This window comes from Arvicola amphibius, chromosome 6 (genome assembly GCF_903992535.2).
Source record: "Arvicola amphibius chromosome 6, mArvAmp1.2, whole genome shotgun sequence".
NCBI lineage: Eukaryota > Metazoa > Chordata > Mammalia > Rodentia > Cricetidae > Arvicola > Arvicola amphibius.
In genome coordinates, this window is record NC_052052.2 from 16,697,311 (window position 1) to 16,714,846 (window position 17,536).

At 47.8% G+C, this 17,536-nt stretch overlaps 1 protein-coding gene across 1 annotated transcript; it reads left to right on the plus strand.

Moving 5' to 3' along the window:
* The first annotated feature begins 6,510 nt into the window (after positions 1-6,510).
* On the plus strand, positions 6,511-17,174 carry Pithd1 (PITH domain containing 1). Its single transcript, XM_038335417.1, has 6 exons — positions 6,511-6,793; positions 7,282-7,325; positions 7,703-7,780; positions 13,504-13,608; positions 15,289-15,397; positions 16,287-17,174. The coding sequence occupies exons 1-6, from the start codon at positions 6,596-6,598 to the stop codon at positions 16,386-16,388; spliced, it is 636 nt and encodes a 211-aa protein (XP_038191345.1). The 5' UTR covers positions 6,511-6,595; the 3' UTR covers positions 16,389-17,174.
* The last annotated feature ends 362 nt before the right edge of the window (positions 17,175-17,536 follow it).

Sequence of the window (17,536 nt, forward strand, 5' to 3'; positions counted from 1 at the left end):
GGCCACCTTGGGGAGGGCCTGGGCTATATACACTGAGTTGGGGAAACCTGGTCCCAGCTAGCCAGCCAGTTCTGAAAGGAGGGAAGCTCTTTCCAATTGACATGGAGGCAAGATCAGAACTAAGAGGGCAGCACCAATTCCTTCCTTGCAGTCAGAAAGTATGGAGCTAGTAGGACTCGCTTGGTTATAATCCAAGTGAAAGAAGCTGTGAACTTGAGGGGACAGACTGCTAACCTGTGCCATCACTCCTGTCTACATTGTTTTTAACCACCCTGGAGACCTCAGGCTAATGAAGACTCCAAGGCAGCACAGGAAACCTGCATTGCCACGCAGGATGCCTGTTGCCGTGGGACACAAGTATTGCTGTATTTTGGGATTGAGTAAAGCATGTTTCTCTGCATTGCTTAATTCACATACCACCTCTCTCTTAGCCTGACCTCGAATCTACCATCGGGTCTCTGACCTGAAATCAAGGGGATGTTTGTACCAGGAGCCAGGCACCTGGTGCTCAGAATAGCCCCTCTGGGTGTTGACCACCTCAGATTTGCCTTAGCTCTGTTTCTGAGACTTCCCATTGCCATCTTTCCTGTTGTAGATTCAGTTGTGTATGATTTAATTCCCCTACTTTGGAGTGCTTAGGCCTAGGGGAAGAAAGGGCACAGATTTGTCTATCCCCGGTGTCAGTATCTGGTTTGGCACATCGATTTCTGATGCAGCCAGTTTGCTTAGAGCCAGATCTTCAAGAGTGTCTGTGTCAGGGACATGATTGGTAAGAATGGTGAGGGGACCCAGGGAGCCAACCGTCTCCACAACCCTCACCAATGTACACGATAGCCGCAAAGCAGACACACAGTGATGTTCAATTTTTGGTTGCATTTGTGAAAACTTGTGCAATTTTTTTCTGTGCTACACTACATACAAATCACAAATGACAGATTAGCCCTTTGCGATCCTTGGTGTTACAAGGGGTTCTCAGGGGCTTTCTTTCTCTTTTTTGGAGGCAGGAGGGGCAGGAGTGAGCATTATCTTGCTCTTCATTTGTATTTCGGTCCCAAAATGTAAATACAATTTTCTATGTTACTTTTTTGTGGTAACTACAAGATGAATATTTTAATTAGATAAGTTATACAAAAAAGAAAAACTCAATTCTAAATAAAAAATACAAGAATTCTACCTGCTGAGCTTTTCTTCCTCATTTTATCAGGGAAGAGATATCGATCATAAGATGCCTGCTTCTTTAATTTTGGGGGCTATGCTCACACTGATGGGGCTGCCTCAGCGCCCTGTGAGCGCCTCATATTTATGCTATACAGCTGAGCAGGGAGGAGTGCGGTATATAACTGAAGGGGGTTATGCTATACAGCTGAGCAGGTGTGCATCTGAACTAGGGGGGCAGGTTTAGCCAATCTCAGTGGAGCAGTCTGAAGGTAGTAAGCATCTTTAGGGGGTGAGGGGTGCTAAGGTGGACATTTTCTGTATATAGTCAACATTCCCACTAGGACCAAAGGAAGACTGTTATCCTCTGACCCTCAGCTGAGAAAGCCTTTGCCATTTTTATGATTCTGGTGCACTGGAGTCCTTGGCGTGGCCTCGCCAGTGTCAAGTAATGCACACTCACTCAGGACTTCACTTGCTCCCTATAGGCCTAGCCTGAAAGGATTCGGAGTTTCTGCCTAACGCAGAACAGGACCAGAGAGGAGTTTCAGAGACAACCCTGGCATCAAATATGTAAAGAGCACTTGGTGAGGGCTGGTGCTTTCTGTGCTTAAAGGCCTGAGGCTGAGCTAGTAACGCCATTATATTGTTAGGAACTGTGATTCAGAGATGGAGTCATATAGCCATGTTGATTAGCTTCAAGGGGCAGAAAAGTATTTGAAACCCAGGTTCCCTGACTACAAGCTTTGAGCCCTCTGGCTCTTAGTCTCCCTAGAGTGTGAAGGGTAGGTCTACATCTTCCCTTGGCATCGTGAGATCAAAAAGAACTTGGTAAGAACCTGCTGTGTCGGCTCCAGCTGAGCCGCACAAGTTGTAGCATTTGTTAGAGGGACCAAGGGCTTGACTTGGCTCACCCTGCATATATCCACTGGACCAGACCCTACATCAAACTGGGATTTCACAGCTACCCAGTTCTGTAGCCATCCTCCTAAAAATGGCATTTTTGACCTTTGGTCTAGACTTTCCTTTTCTCCCCACTTTGCTTTACTGGATCTAGTTGTCAGTGTTAGGGAAATTACATCAAAGTTAGTTACGGAAATGTGTGTCTGATGGGTGATTATACCAGGAATTTGTAAGTCAGATCTTTGCCTCTTGTTGCTGAACCAGTACCTATATTAGGTCTTGCTGATTGGGCTACAGAGATGGCTCAGAGGTTAAGAGCACTGATTGCTCTTTCAGAGGTCCTGAGTTCAATTCCCAGTAACCATCTGGTTCACAACCATCTATAACAAGATTTGGTGCCCTCTTCTGATGTGTGAGCATACATGCCAGAACACTGCCTACATAATAAATAAATCTAAAAAAAAAAAAAAGATCTTGCTGATTATGCCAGGCCCCTGTTGGTCCTGATACTCTGTCTGTTCTCACATCCTAGGGAGTCAGTCATGGTTCGGTTTTATTTGTATTTGTTAGTGGAGTGTGAGGCAAAATTTTTTTAAATTAATTTATTATGTATACAATGTTCTGTCTGCATGTATGCCTGCCCACCAGAAAAGGGCACCAGATCTCATAGATGGTTGTGAGCCACCATGTGGTTGCTGGGAATTGAACTCAGGACCTCTGGAAGTGCAGCCAGTGCTCTTAACCTCTGAGCCATCTCTCCAGCCTCCGAGGCAAAACTTTTGTAGCTCAGGTTGGCCTTAATCATTGAGTGATCCTCCTACCTCAGTCTCAGAAATGCTGGGATTATAGGCATATACCACCATGCCCTGCTCCATTTAAAAATAGGACTAGGTAGGCATTGGAAACCCATGCCTTTAATCTTAGCACTCAGGAGGGAGAGGAAGGTAAATCTCTCAGGGCCAGCCTGGTCTACAGAGTAAGTCCCAGTAAAATCAGGGCACAGAGAAACCTTGTCTTGAAAAACCTAAATAAAACTGAAGTACAAAGAATCCTACTATTGCCCTATTTGGGATAAGGGGCAGTGTGTGGTGTGTACAGGTACACAAGGTACACATATTCACTCCTGGGGGCCTGGCCAGTCCTCCCTGCCTGCAAGCACTGCAATCCTAAATGTTCCTGAGGTTACGTTAAGATCTAGCCTGAGGCTGGGTGGTGGCGGTGCACCCTTTAATCCCAGCATTTGGGAGGCAGAGGCAGGTGGATCTCTGTGAGTTCGAGACCAGCCTGGTCTACAAGAGCTAGTTTCAGGACAGTCAGGACTGTTACACATAGAAACCCTGTCTCAAAAAACAAAACGGAAACAAAAGATCTAGCCTGAAGTCACAGAAATTGTCCTGGGTGCCCAGCGTTAGTGGCGCACACTGCACGCCTTTTGGGAGGCAGAGACAGGCAGCTATCTATGAGTTCAAGGCCAGCCTGGTTCCAGAAAAGGCTCCAAAGCTATGGAGAAACCCTGTCCTGGGCTATAGTGCTGTGTGGTTGCCTGACTCCAAGGCATCTGCTCTCATGAGATGTCATTTCTCAGTCACACAGCTAGTTGGGTTTCAGAAGCAGAGCCTTAAGACCACAGTCGCTGCTGAGAATTTCTGGCTGCTGGTGGTACTGATACCTGGCGGGAATTCTCTGTGTGGCTTGGCACCTTGCCGTTGCCCATCGTCTTAAGTCTTCTCTTTTGCTTGAGTTTCCCTGACCATTTAAGTAGAGAAATATGACAATTCTTCTGCAAAATCCCCTGAACCTCTCTTTCTATGACCCCTACTGACTGAGTGTTCTTCAAAGACTAACAAGAGTTTCAAATGCACCCAAAACTTCTCAAGCGTGCTCTGTACCCAGAGTGCACGTTTCAAAAATCAACAGAAGGGTTTTAACCTGAATGTGTCCTCTTCCCCTCCCCCACCAGTTCTGATGTTGAAATCCTAAAATCCAGCATGATGGTGTTAGGGGGCAGGGCCTTTGGAGGTAACTAGGTCATGGCAGCTTTAGCTTTGTGAAGAGAATATCCCCTGTATAAGAAGAGAAATGCAAGCCTGGCCTGGTGGCACAGGCTGTAATCCCAGCCCTCGGAAGGCTAAGGATTATGCATGTGTTCAGCTCAGCCTGGGCTACATGAGACCATATCTCAAGTATTTAAAAATTAAAAATTTGAGAGCTACTCCATTACAAATAGTGCTGCAGGGCCAAGGGTCAGGGCTGGGAAGTTTGCTCATCGCATGCCTGTAGGTCTGTTGCAGTCTCATCACTGATTAAGCAGATATGGTCCGCGTCCCCAGGAAGCCATGCAATAGGGGCTAGGGAGATGGTTCAGTGGTTAAGAGAACTGCTCTCGCTGAGGACCTTGCTTTGGTTCACAGCACACGTGGTGGCTCACATCCATTGGCAACTTCAGTTCCAGGGGATCTGATGCCCTCTTCCAGCCTCCAGTGGCAGCCCAGCATAAACAGAGTGCACATGCACATTTGAAGCACACGCTTAGGCACATAAAATTAAATCTGAAAAAAGTAAAGCTGTGTAGTATAGAATAATCAACTGCATAAATAATCGTTTAAAATGTAATTCTCCAGGTTGAGGAGATGACTCAGTGAGAAAATCTCTTCTACTTGGGCATGAGGACTGGGGTTCAGAGCCCCAGAACTCACATAAAAAGTCAGTCATGGCTAGCTACAGTTGCATCTATAACCCCTGTGCTGTGGGAGGCAGACTTAGCCAAGCTCCTGGACCTGGAGAGACCCTGTATGGACGGAATAATGTGCAGGGCAGTAGAGCAGAACACCGAGGTCCTCCTCTGGCCTCCATGAACACCGCTCAAACTGAAAACAATAAAACTCAGACATCTCCGAGCCAGAGTGGAAGAGCAGGAGTGGGAAGCAAGAAGACTGCACATTCAAAGCCAGCCTGGGCAACAGAGTAAGACCCTGTCTTTAAAAAAAGAAAAAATTTGCAGGGTAGTGGTGGCACACGTCTTTAATCCCAGCACTGGGGAGGCAGAGGCAGGCAGATCTCTGTGAGTTCGATGCCAGCCTGGTCTACAAGGGCTAGTTCCAAGGCAGGTTCCAAAGCTACAGAGAAGCCCTGTCTCAAAAAACAAAACAAAACAAAACAAAAAAGAAGAAGAAAGAAAGGAAGAAAAAAAAGAAACAGGATGGGCAGAATGGCGATAAGGTAACAGCCATGGGAGAAGGTAGATTAAGAAGTATGGGTAACAGCTAGTTAGAACCGGCCAGGCGGTGCTGGCACACGCCTTTAATCCCAGCACTCGGGAGGCAGAAGTAGGTGGATCTCTGGGAGTTCAAGGCCAGCCTGGTCTACAAGAGCTAGTACCAGGACTGCCAGGATTGTTACACAGAGCAAGCCTGTCTTGAAAAGCTAAAGCTAAATAAACAATTCTTGAGTCACATTTTTCCACCCTCTAGTCACTGTGACTACTGGACAGATACTGTCGCGCCCCAGAACAGATGAAGAAGCAATCTCAGACCAGGAAAAGAATGCCTTTTTTCCTAGTGTAACATGACCAGCTGCAGACCCAGACACTTGCACCCCAGGTCTGGCGGTGATCACAGCCTGCTATCAAGAAAGCAGCTATGTGCTATGGAGATGACTCAGTGGCTAAGTGTGCAGCCTTTGAAGTCACAAGGTTCAGAGTTCAAATCCCAAGCAGTCACGTAAAAGCTGACCATGGCCCCAGGTATGCAGCAACCTTAGCTTTGGAGTGTGGAGTCCAGGAGTTCACTGTCTAGTCTACTAAATGGTGAGCTTCAGGTGCAGGGATTCTACATCAATAAAATGGGGCTGAGCGCACCTTTAATCCCAACACTCAGGAGGCAGAGGCAGATGGATCTCTGATTTTCAAGCCAGCCTGGTCTACACAGTGAGTTCCAGGCTAGCCGGTAGTGAGACAGTGAATCTAACACCAGACATGGAGGTGCAGGCCTGTAATCCCTGAATTTGAGACTCGGAGGCAGGAGGATCAGGAGTTGAAGGTTATCAGATATATAGATCATCTGAAGCCAGCCTGGGTTCCATGAGAACCTATCTGTAAAGAAAATCGAAGGAAAAGGGAGAGAGAATAGAGAGAAGAGGAAGAGGTGGAAGAAAGGAGGCCGGCTGTGCTGTCCCCTCGACCCCGCCTTTTCCACCACTCCCGAGAAAGCTAGCCGCTATGGAAGAAAGTGCACGCTTTGGCCGGGCAGAGGAGGATTCGCGTCCCTGCCACGCGGTGCTCTCCGATGCCGTAGCGTCTCCAACCCTTCAGTTTCCACGCCTGAAAGGTGCCGCTTATCCCCCAGCGCCAGCTTTGAGCTCGGCGGGCGTGCGTCCGCTGCCAACCCCTCCCGGCCCCGCCCCCCTGTCCCCCACGCGCACGCGCCGCACAGGGGCGCCTTTTACGACGCTTCAGTCGCTGCGCTTGGCGGCGGGCGCGGAGCGGAGCAAGCGCCGGTCGAACGGCGGCTCCCGGGAGTCGCTGGCGGGCGGCGTCGCCATGTCGCACGGGCACAGCCACGGCGGGGGCGGCTGTCGCTGCGCCGCCGAACGCGAGGAGCCGCCGGAGCAGCGCGGCTTGGCCTACGGGCTGTACCTGCGTATCGACCTGGAGCGGCTGCAGTGCCTGAACGAGAGCCGCGAGGGCAGCGGCCGCGGCGTCTTCAAGCCGTGGGAGGAGCGGACGGACCGCTCTAAGGTGGGCGGCCGGGGCGGGCTCGGAGCCGCGGGGCCTTGGAGGATAGACAGGCAGGGAAACTGAGGCCCAAAAGGAGCAAGGTGGGCGTTTCTCCTCTTTTCCAAGGCGGCGAAGGCTGCTGCCTCTCCCTCTGACCATTGGTCCAAATGGCTGTCCGACGGCATCACCTAGCCTAGGGTCGCGACCCGTGTTTCCAACCTGAAGCCCAGGACCTCTTTGAAAGCCATTTGAAGGCTCCCCAGGAGGATACACTTAAGCATCGGTCTTTCAATTCGCAGCCCTGGAAACCCTCAGAATCTAATTTAGATAGAGGGGCTGTGTTGATTAGAACCCTGGCTGAGACTCATTATAGCCTCCTGCTCTTGGGTTGGGTGGTGTGGTGCAGGTCTGTGCATCGCATGCCAGTTTGTAGAACAGGGAGGCAGGATGCCTGACGTCTTAGGCTCTCGGCAGCTATTTGTTGCTTTCTCTCCCCCCCCTCCCCCCAGTTTGTTGAAAGTGACGCGGATGAAGAGCTTCTGTTTAACATTCCGTAAGTATCTCCTCGGTACTAGCCTCCTGCGAGGTAGGCTCTACCCAGTTGTCGCTTCAGACGGCTTCATTCATTGGCTACGCAAGAGGGCACATCTGTTTGCAGAAATGGGACAGATTACTTTGGTGGGTCTGAAAAAGAAAGCATCATAGCTTTTGTGTGTTTGTGTGTATGAGTAGAAATGGATGCGTTTGTTGAATTAATAACCGAGTTGAGGTAATTTCCTAGAGTTGTGGAATGACAGAATCTTTGAAATGGCTACAAGGGACAGGTAGTTAAATTGGGTTGAGAGAGGGGAGGGTCTTGCTCATGCAGGGTCACGCGGCTTCGTGGGATTCGATCCCACGTAGACAACGCTCTCGTTTGCATTCTGGCAGGTTTACGGGCAATGTCAAGCTCAAAGGCATCATCATCATGGGAGAGGACGATGACTCACACCCCTCAGAGATGAGACTGTGAGTATCCGGGGCCTAGGCCCTCGGGAACCTCCCACTTGTCTTTTCTCTGCTGCTGACATTTTATTCCAGGGATCGGGAGACTGCACAGTGGGTAAGAACACTTGCTCCACAAGTGGGAGGCTCGGGATTCAGATCCCCAAGACCCAAGTGAAGAACTGCCGTGGCCTCCGTGCTGTGGGGAGAGCAGAATTGCAGGGCTTGCAGGGGTCAGCCCAGCTCCAGGTTCAGAGAGACCTGTCTTAGGGGAATGGGTGAAGAGTGCCAGGGGAGGGTCCTGAGGCCCGCCTTTGGCCTCCGTGTGCATATGCCACACACAGATAGGTTGGTCCGGCTGGGTGTGGCAGTGTACACTTGTAATCCTAGCACTGTGGAAGCTGAGGCAGGAGGATTATTGTGAGTTCAGTGGATTGATCTGGGTTCTCATTTACATTGGAATGCATGTATTGCTTCCTGAATTAGTTATATATGGAAATGTTATTTAAGTAATATATGTATTGTATATATATGTATAAAAATATGAGCTTTGCTTTATTATTTAGACAAGGTCTTATGTCTTATGTAGCCCAGGCTGGCCTTCAGCTTCGAACCCCTACCTCCATCTTCCAAATTACAGGTGTGTGCCACCATGCCCAGATGACTATTTATTTATTTTTTTTTTCCAGATGACTTTTATTTTTGATGCAGGTTCTCACTGTGTAGTCCTGACTGGCCGGGAACTCACAGAACTCTCTTTCTCTGCCTTCTGAGTGCTGGGATTAAAGGCACGGAACACCCTGCCTAACTGACTTTTTTTGTATTTTGTGGTTCTGGGGATGGACTACCAGGCCTTATGAGTGCTTGGTACCCGCTCTACCTACCACTGACCCTCATCACCAGCCCAGTGACTCTCTTAGATTAAGCATCTCTAGGGCCAGCTGCTTATCTCTTTTCCAAGTGCTGAATGTGGCGGCACTCAGACAGTTGGTGATGACTTTGCAGTTTCCTTAGTAACCTACCTGCAAATTCCTCTGTTTTCCTTATGGCTGCTCTCGTTGCATAGTGACCATCTTTGCAGTGCTGTGCTGACATGCGGGTGCTCCATCTGCATCTGTTGGCCTCAGAGCAAGGTTCCATGGTCCTGGAAAGCTTGCTTTTTTTCTGGTGTCGCCTTCCTGAAAGAAGAGGAATGTCCTTTGTGATGCTGCAGAAATGTTAAACTTTCAGGACAGCTAGGAACATAGCTCAGTCAACAAACTGCTTGCCTTAGCCGGCACAAGGACCTAAGTTGCATCTCTGACACCGATGTGATAAAATGTGCTTGTAGTAATCCCCGTGCTCAGAGACAGAGGATCCCTGGGGCTCATTGGCCAGCCAGCCTCACCTAATTAATTGGCAAGCGTCTAGCTAATAAGAGACCCTGTCTCAAACAAGGTGGGTGGCATTCCCGAGGATCACACCCAAGGTTGTCCTCTAATGCCACACAAGCATGCAGACATAAATTCTCTCTCTCACACATTAGAAGGGTGGAGAGACGGCTTAGTGGTTGAGCCTAGTGACTACTTTTCCAGAGGACTCAAGTTCAATTCCCCGCACCTGTTGGTTCACAACCATTTCTTAACTCCAGTTCCAGGGGATCTGACATCCTCTTCTGTCCTCCGAGGGCACCAGTTGTACAAGTGAGGTGCACAGATGTACATGCAAGGACTCATACCTAAAATAATAAAAAGAAAAGAGTGGCCACAGAGAGATGGTTCAGTGGTTAGGAGCACTTAATGTTCTTACAGAGGCCCCGGGTCTGATTTCCAGCACTCCCATCAGGTGGCTCACACTTGATCACCTGTGTGCCTGTGATACATACACATAAGTTCATACAGGCACACACAGATACACATAAGGAATAAACCTTCCTCATTCTAGATTGCCTTGTCCACCTTGAACGCAGGGGGAAGTGCATGATATGCCATGCTTTGCTGAACCCATGGGAGGCCTGCCCCTTTCTGAGCGAATGTGGAGGAGGGGTGAGAGAAGAGGAGGGAGGGGAGGCTGTGGTAGGGATGTAAAATAAGTAAATAATAAAGTAATAAATCTTGATTTAAGCTAGGCATAGTATCTCATACCTTTAAGCCTAGCACTTGGAAGGCTAAAATAGGATTGCTGAGACTTTGAAGCCAATTGGAGCGATAGTGAGCTCTGTGCCAGTTTGGGCTACCACATGACACCCCATTATAAAAAACAAACAACATTTTTAAAAGTTTTTTAAAAAATTAAAAAAGCTTAATTTGGGGCTAAGGTTGTAGTTCAGCGGTAGAGGACTGAGCATGTGAGGTCCCGTGTCCAGTCCCTACCACTCCTGGAGAGGCCTAGAGTTCCATTCCCAGTGGATAGCTCGTAATCATCTGGAATGCCAGCTCCAAGGCATTAGACACTCTCCTGGGCTCCTTGGGCACACATACCGGCATGGCATTGACTCACAGAAATCCACACATTAATAAAAATAAATCTTTAAAAGTATATCTCTGTGTTGAATCATTTTAAGGAAACTCGATGTTTGATCTGATAACTTTTGGATACTTAATTACTGGGGAGGTTGACTGGCTCAGTCAAGCTGGTCTCTCCCTGTGCCTGTCTAGGTAAGAGTGTGGTCTGTGGGGCAAAGTGAGCTCATTTTCACACTGTACCCTGACTAGCTGCTCCATGAATTCCGGACAGTGTTTGTATGTCTTATCTTATGTGTATGTGCCTGAGCATGTAAATATGTATGTGCGCCACATGCGTTATTATCCTTAGAGGTCGGGAGAGTATCCTGGATACCCTGGAACTGGAGTTACAGGTGGTTGTGAGCCACCATGTGTGTGCTGGGAACCAAAACTGAATGCTCTTAATCTCTCCGACCCCATGGGTTTTTATTTGTTCATTTTTCTGAGGCATGGTCTTTCTACATAACTCTGCCTGTCCTGGAACTCACTCTGTAGACCAGGCTGACCTCGAACTCAGAGATCCTCCTGCTTCTGCTGGGAGGAAAGGCGTGTACCATCTGGCTCCTGTTTTTTTTTTGAGAGAAGGCCTCACAACAGTACACTCTGACCTCTAACGCACTATGTAGTTGAGGCTTAAACTCCTGATCCTCCTGTTTCTGATCCCCAGGTGCTGAGATCACAGGTGTGTTCTATCATTGCCTGAGAAGCTTTTTCTGTTCTTTTCTACAGTGTCATCTCCCCCCCCACCCCATCATCTTACTGTGTAACAGACTGGTCTGGTCTCAGTGTGTCAGCCTCCCGCATGCTGGCATTGGGTCACTATGCCTGGTGATCCATATTTGTCCTACTGTGCTGTAGGATACTAGAAGGTATTCCTTCTACCTAGCTGCATCCTGAACTAGTTAACCAGTCTTTCTCCGTGCTCACACCTCTGCTCAGGCTCCAGTAATCTCTATTCTTGTTTCCATGAGGTCAACCTGTCTTGCTTCTAGGTATGTGTGAGAGTGTGCAGCATTTGTCTGTGTTAAGCTCATTTCATGTAACATCCTCTAAGCGTGTCTACACTGCATCAAATGACAGATTTTATTCTTTTTATAACTGAATAGCATCCATGCTTACGTCACGTTTCCTCCATTCATCCATCTGTTGATAGGAATGAGGTTGAGTCTCTGTCTTGGCCATTGAGTTGGCATTGGATATTGCCGTGATGAGCGGCAGACGGCAGTAGGAGTGCAGACGGCTCCCCCATGCTCACTTCCTTTCCTTTGGATGTTTGCTCAGTAAGGGAATTCTTAGCTCATATGGTATTTCTATTTCCCTTTTGGTTTTTTTTTGTTTTGTTTGTTTTTTTGTTTTTAAGGATTTTCCACAATCACACCCTAGCTTACATTCCCATATGCAGTGTTTGTGTGTTCCCCTTTCCCTGCTTCCTCGCCAATGTATATTTCTTGTCCTTTGGTAGTAGCCTTTGTGAGAGGGTAAGATGATAGCCAATTTGCATATCCTTGGTTAGTGATGGAATATTTTTTCATATTCTTGTTGACTTTTTTTTTTTTTTTTTTTTTTTTTTTTTTTTTGGTTTTTTCGAGACAGGGTTTCTCTGCAGCTTTTAGAGCCTGTCCTGGAACTAGCTCTTGTAGACCAGGCTGGTCTCGAACTCACAGAGATCCGCCTGCCTCTGCCTCCCGAGTGCTGGGATTAAAGGCGTGCGCCACCGCCGCCCGGCTTCTTGTTGACTTCTTGAATATTTCCATTTTGTGGTTTTGAGACAGGGGCTTACTATATAACCCAATCTGACCTCAAACTCGGGATCTTCCTGGCTCTGTCTCTCAAGTGCCAGGATTACCAGAGTGTCATGGCACCCAGCTGTGTATCTTTTGAGACCTGTCTTTTCAGCTCCTTTGTTCTTTAATCAGAGTATCTGCTCTTCTGTGGCCGACTTGAGTTCCTCCATGTGTAGTTTGGAGCAGCTTGCATGTAGTTTCTATCATTCTGTGGGTTGAACCGTGGGTTTTTAACTGCAGTGCTGCACTGCCTCATAACGCGGCTCGTGAACGCTCACTGTTATTACCCTGCTGGGGATCGTTCTTGGGAACACTTTGAAGCAAACACTTGCTTTCTTAAATGACACACATTCTGCTGCAGTGAAATTATAGCCCCTCCTCTGTGGGTGTGTTTGTAAAATACCTGGAGGGACCTTCAGCTGAGTACTTCAGAATTTGTTAGGTGTTTTTTTTTTTTTTGTTTTTAAATATTTTCTTTAATTTACTGGCAGTCTAACTTTCCAAAGCCTTTTATGAGTTTGTTGTCTTTTGTGTACTCTTTTTGAAGTTGAAATCCCTAATTGTATTTTAAGAAAAATTGCTGGGCCGGGCGGTGGTGGCGCACGCCTTTAATCCCAGCACTCGGGAGGCAGAGGCAGGCAGATCTCTGAGTTCGAGGCCAGCCTGGTCTACAAGAGCTAGTTCCAGGACAGGCTCTAGAAACTACAGGGAAACCCTGTCTCGAAAAACAAAAAAAAAAAAAAGAAAGAAAAATTGCTGGATATGTTGGCACAATTCCTTTAATCTCAGTGCTTGGGAGGCAGAGGCAGGTAGATCCAGCCTGGTCTACCTAGCAAGTTCCAGGACAGCCAGGAGACCTTGTCCCAGGGAGGAAACAAACAGGAAAAGAAATATGATAAGGTGTTCAGGTGGTTTTTGGACACGAAACCCGCTTGAGTGTTGGGCCACCTGATCTTAACTGTGTGTAATGTTTCTGCTGAAGTGTGCACTTTCCCATGAGTAAGCCTCTTCACAGTTCAGCGTGGGCTGGATGTGCTGAATCGGCTCTTCTCCGTGCAGTTCCTGCATGTGACCCAGCTGAGCACTCTGCTCACTGCATTGTCTCTTGGGGTCTCAAGCCCTCAATGGTGCTACTGGATTGCGTGTGGTTCCTAGCTCTCTACTTGCTGTTTTGTTCTCCCTCTCCTCTCTCTCTCCTTTCTTTCAAGGTGGGATCTTGGTGTTTGCCTGCAGTGGCCCCAAGTGAACTCTGCTTAAGAAGTCCTCTTGCTTTGGGCTCCCTGGTAGCTAGGGCTGCAGGCCTGCACTACCCCTTCCAGCTTTGTCGTTGGCCTAGGGATGTTTGTATGTAAATGCCAGTAAAATGCCTCTTTGATCTCCTTTTGATGGAACTGGGGCTAGTTGGACAGTCGGTAAGGAGGTATAAAACACTGAGAGATAATGCCTATTCCTTGACTTTTCTTCCCTTTTCCCCCCTCAGGTACAAGAACATCCCCCAGATGTCCTTTGATGACACAGAGAGGGAGCCTGATCAGACCTTCAGTCTGAACCGAGATACTGCAGGAGAATTAGAATATGCTACAAAGTAAGTGTGCGACTGTCCTCCACTCTCTGTCTCTTCTTCCTTTCATTTTGGAGAAGGGTCTTGATATATGCCCAGGCTGGCCTTGAACCTCAGTCCTTATGTATATCTGTCTCCCCAGAGTGCCTGCTGCTTGCCCTGGCTATGCCATGGCTTGTCCTTGACTTGCAGCAAGCGTGCAGCCTGTGAGCTTGCTTCTTTCTTTGGCCAGTGTCCTGCTCTGTGAGCAATGGAATCGAGTTACAACAGCAGAGGAAGCTTGATGCTTGGCATGGCCTGCTTTTGGCAGAGATCAGTGCACATCACAGACTTGTTAACTTGGAAGCATTGGGCAGTCTTGGCTGAGCAGCTAGTATGGCTTAGCAAAGGTGTTTGAAGAATTCATCTGCAAAGTGGGCTTGTGGCAGACTTGTTTCCTGTGCCCGCCTGCGCTCTCTCTCTCTGTCTCTCTCTCTCTGTCTCTCTCTCTCTCTTTCTCTCCTCTCTCTCCTCTTTCTCTCTCTCCTCTCCTCTTCTCTCTCTCTCTCTCCTCTCCTTTCTCTCTCTCCTCTCTTCTCTCTCTCTCTCTCTCTCTCTCTCTCTCTCTCTCTTTCCTGGAACTCACTTTGTAGATCAGGGTGGCCTCGAACCCACAGAGATTCACCTGTCCTGCCTCCTGAGTGCTGGATTAAAGGCGTGCATCACCACTACCTGGCCCCATCTGGTCTTCTCTTTAGTGTTCTCCAAAGGGTGAAGTCGACTTGATAAACATGGCTTAGAACCCTGCATGGTCACACATCATTCCTATTTCTTGAAGTTAGGAGCATTATATATTCCTTTCTTTGCTTTTTCTTTTTTTTTTCTTTTTCTTTCTTTCTTTCTTTTTTTTTTATATTAATGACTATGGGCTTTATTTTTTTAATATTTATTTATTTATTATGTATACAATATTCTGACTGCATGTGTGCCTGAAGGCCAGAAGAGGGCACCAGATCTCATTACAGATGGTTGTGAGCCACCATGTGGTTGCTGGGAATTGAACTCAGGACCTTTGGAAGAGCGGGCAATGCTCTTACCCACTGAGCCATCTCTCCAGCCCTTCTTTTTTTTTTTTTTTTTTTAAAGACAGTTTTTCCACATATCCCTGACTGGGCTTGACTGGGCTTGAATTACCATGCCGACCAGACTGACCTTAAATTTGTGGTAATCCTCCTGCCCCTGCCTTCCGGGTATGGTGATGACAGATGCCACTATGGCAGCTGCGGTTTTTTGTTTTTGTTTTGTTGTTGTTGTTTGTTTTTCTTTTTCTTTTTTTTTTCTTTTTTTTTTTTTTTTTTGGTTTTTCGAGACAGGGCTTCTCTGTAGCTTTGGAGCCTGTCCTGGAACTAGCTCTTGTAGACCAGGCTGGCCTCGAACTCACAGAGATCCGCCTGCCTCTGCCTCCCAAGTGCTGGGATTAAAGGCGTGCGCCACCACTGCCTGGCTGCAGGTGTGGTTTTTATTCATTTTTCTGTCCTTGCTTTAGACAGGATCTGGCAGATGCCTAGTAAGTGTTCACTGCTCCTAAGGAAACCGAGGTGAAGGACCATGTGTCCTCTGATACTTGGCTGCAAGTTGGGACTGAAGCGTTGTCTCCCCTAGTGAAAGGACGCATGTCACATGGTCAACTGTGTCTTCTCTCTTTCTTTCTTTTCTACCCTCCAGGATTTCTCGGTTTTCAAATGTCTATCATCTCTCTATTCATATTTCGAAAAACTTTGGAGCAGATACCACGAAGATCTTCTATATTGGCCTGAGAGGAGAGTGGACTGAGGTAAGAGACTGGTACATGTGTGTGCACACTGTGGGGCAGGAGCTCCAGGAGAAGCTCCAGAGAAGAGCAAGTGAGGTATTGGCTGCTCCATCCGCTTATAATTTTTCTTTTTTGTTTGCTATTTTGAGACAAACTCTCACGTCTAATTCTAGCTAGCCTAGAACTCATTATGTAGCCCAAGCTTGCCTGGGTCTCACAGAGATTCACCTGCGTCTGCCTCCTGAGTGCTGGCTTCTTAATTTTTCTTGATTTTATTATAACTTTCTTCATTGGATAGACGAAGTTTTTTGCTTTTCTAATTCTTGTATTTTATTTTCTGAATATATTTATGTATATATGGGTATGGGTAGCTTACAGGGCAACTTGTGGGAGTCATTTCTCTCCTTCCAACATCCTGGTGTTACATGTATAACTTAGTTCATCAGTAGCCTTGACAGCGTCACCCTTACCTGCAGGGCTGTCTTGCTGGCCCCGCTATAGGTATTATTAAGGGAATGGAAATGATAAAATTTCTGTCAGTTCAGTTTTGAAGTTTCAGATTTTCATGAATATTTTTGATACAGTGTGTGGGTGTAGTTCAGTGACAGCTTGCTGAGCATGCGGAAGGCATGGGTTTCCAGTCCGTCACACATCTTTGGCAGTCTCTTGTTCTGGGCACCAGAGATAAGTTCCTTAGACAAGTTCCTGTTCTCACCTGGATTTTCTTGGCATCTGGGAATCTTGGTAGTGGATAGTGGTCTTTGTTGGCTTCTCAAGGTTAAAGTGTCAGCAGAGGGGAGCTTCAGAGAGGACATGTGGCGGGGAGTCTGAGGGCTGCTGCATTTGTAGGAGCTCTGGGAAGGGAGGGCTCCCTGGCGGCCACTGACCTCACCTTTACCTTTGCCTGTAGCTTCGCCGGCACGAGGTGACCATCTGCAATTATGAAGCATCAGCTAACCCAGCAGACCACCGGGTCCATCAGGTCACCCCACAGACACACTTCATTTCTTAAGGGCGGGTCCAGGCTCCCTCAGATGCACTGTGAGTGAAGATTTGTGACCACCTGCTGGGAAGGACTGAGGAGGCTCCAGCAAGAGCTGCCTGCCATAGCCTCGGCCAAGCTCTGTCTTGGGGTTGCTGCGGGAACCTGGCCTGTGGAAACGGCCTCACCACCAGGAGCAGTGTGGGTGCCAGGTGTTCTCTCAGGCACTACAGAAACGGGCTTAGGCTGGGTGCTATCTGGCAGTCCTGAATAACGTCTGCTTTTCCAGTCAGTGTGGCCATGGGATCCCAAGTGTCTTGTTGCTTGTGGCAGGTTTTTTGTGTGATTTGTCTGTTTTAAAAAAGAAGCTTCCTGGGCTGCAGGAATCCTTCTGAAACCGGAGTTTTGTGTTAGTGTTAGCCATCAGGAAGATCTCCAGCTAGAAACACACGTCCCTGCTCGCTCCTCCTCCCTGTCATTGCTCAGCATTTGTGTCAGGGTGCCCAGCTGGTGTCGTATGTCATGCACGAGTGTCCCGTGGTGGTGGTTGGAAAGGAAGGCGTCTCTTGGCAAATGACTGCTTGGGGGAGATCTCTTCCAAGCAGGTGGGAGAGCGTGACATTGTTTCTCTGTGGGCGACCTGGATGAGGTGAGACTGAGATTTACTAGAGATCACCCTCGGGACTCTTTGGTGTTCACTTGCTTCTGCCTTGTGTTATAAACCCAGTGCTCGAATCTGGAGACCCTAGTTCTTCTGTTCATGGCTTCTATTCACTGTGACTAATAAGCTTCTTAATAAATCCTTGCCGGGCTTAAGGTTTGTCTTGTCTTCTGTGCTCTTATTACTGTGAAACTCACAAGCAGATAAAACACCCATACACATAAAATCATCTTAGATGTAGGAGAGATACGGAGGCATCAGGCGAAGGGAGGATGAGGCTAAGAACAATTCCTGACGGTGAGCAGAGATAGCACCTGGTGAGAATCTGAGTGTCAGAAAACATTGAGACTTTTTTTTTTTTTTTTTTTTTTTTTTCCTCTAAATAGCAAGGGTTGGTAAGGGAATGCTGCTGAATCTGGTCCTGGAGAATTCCAGGATGGCTCATCCTAGTCAGGGATGATGTGCAGTTCTTGATACAAGGTCTGCCAGTTGAAGCCTTGGTGAGGATCAAAGTTCT

Excerpts from the sequence above, each read along its gene's own strand:
- Pithd1 (XM_038335417.1), top strand. The coding sequence starts at position 6,596 with ATGTCGCACGGGCACAGCCACGGCGGGGGCGGCTGTCGCTGCGCCGCC. Across the intron at positions 13,609-15,288 it reads GAATTAGAATATGCTACAAA|GATTTCTCGGTTTTCAAATG; the intron begins GTAAGTGTGCGA and ends TCTACCCTCCAG. Across the intron at positions 15,398-16,286 it reads TGAGAGGAGAGTGGACTGAG|CTTCGCCGGCACGAGGTGAC; the intron begins GTAAGAGACTGG and ends CTTTGCCTGTAG.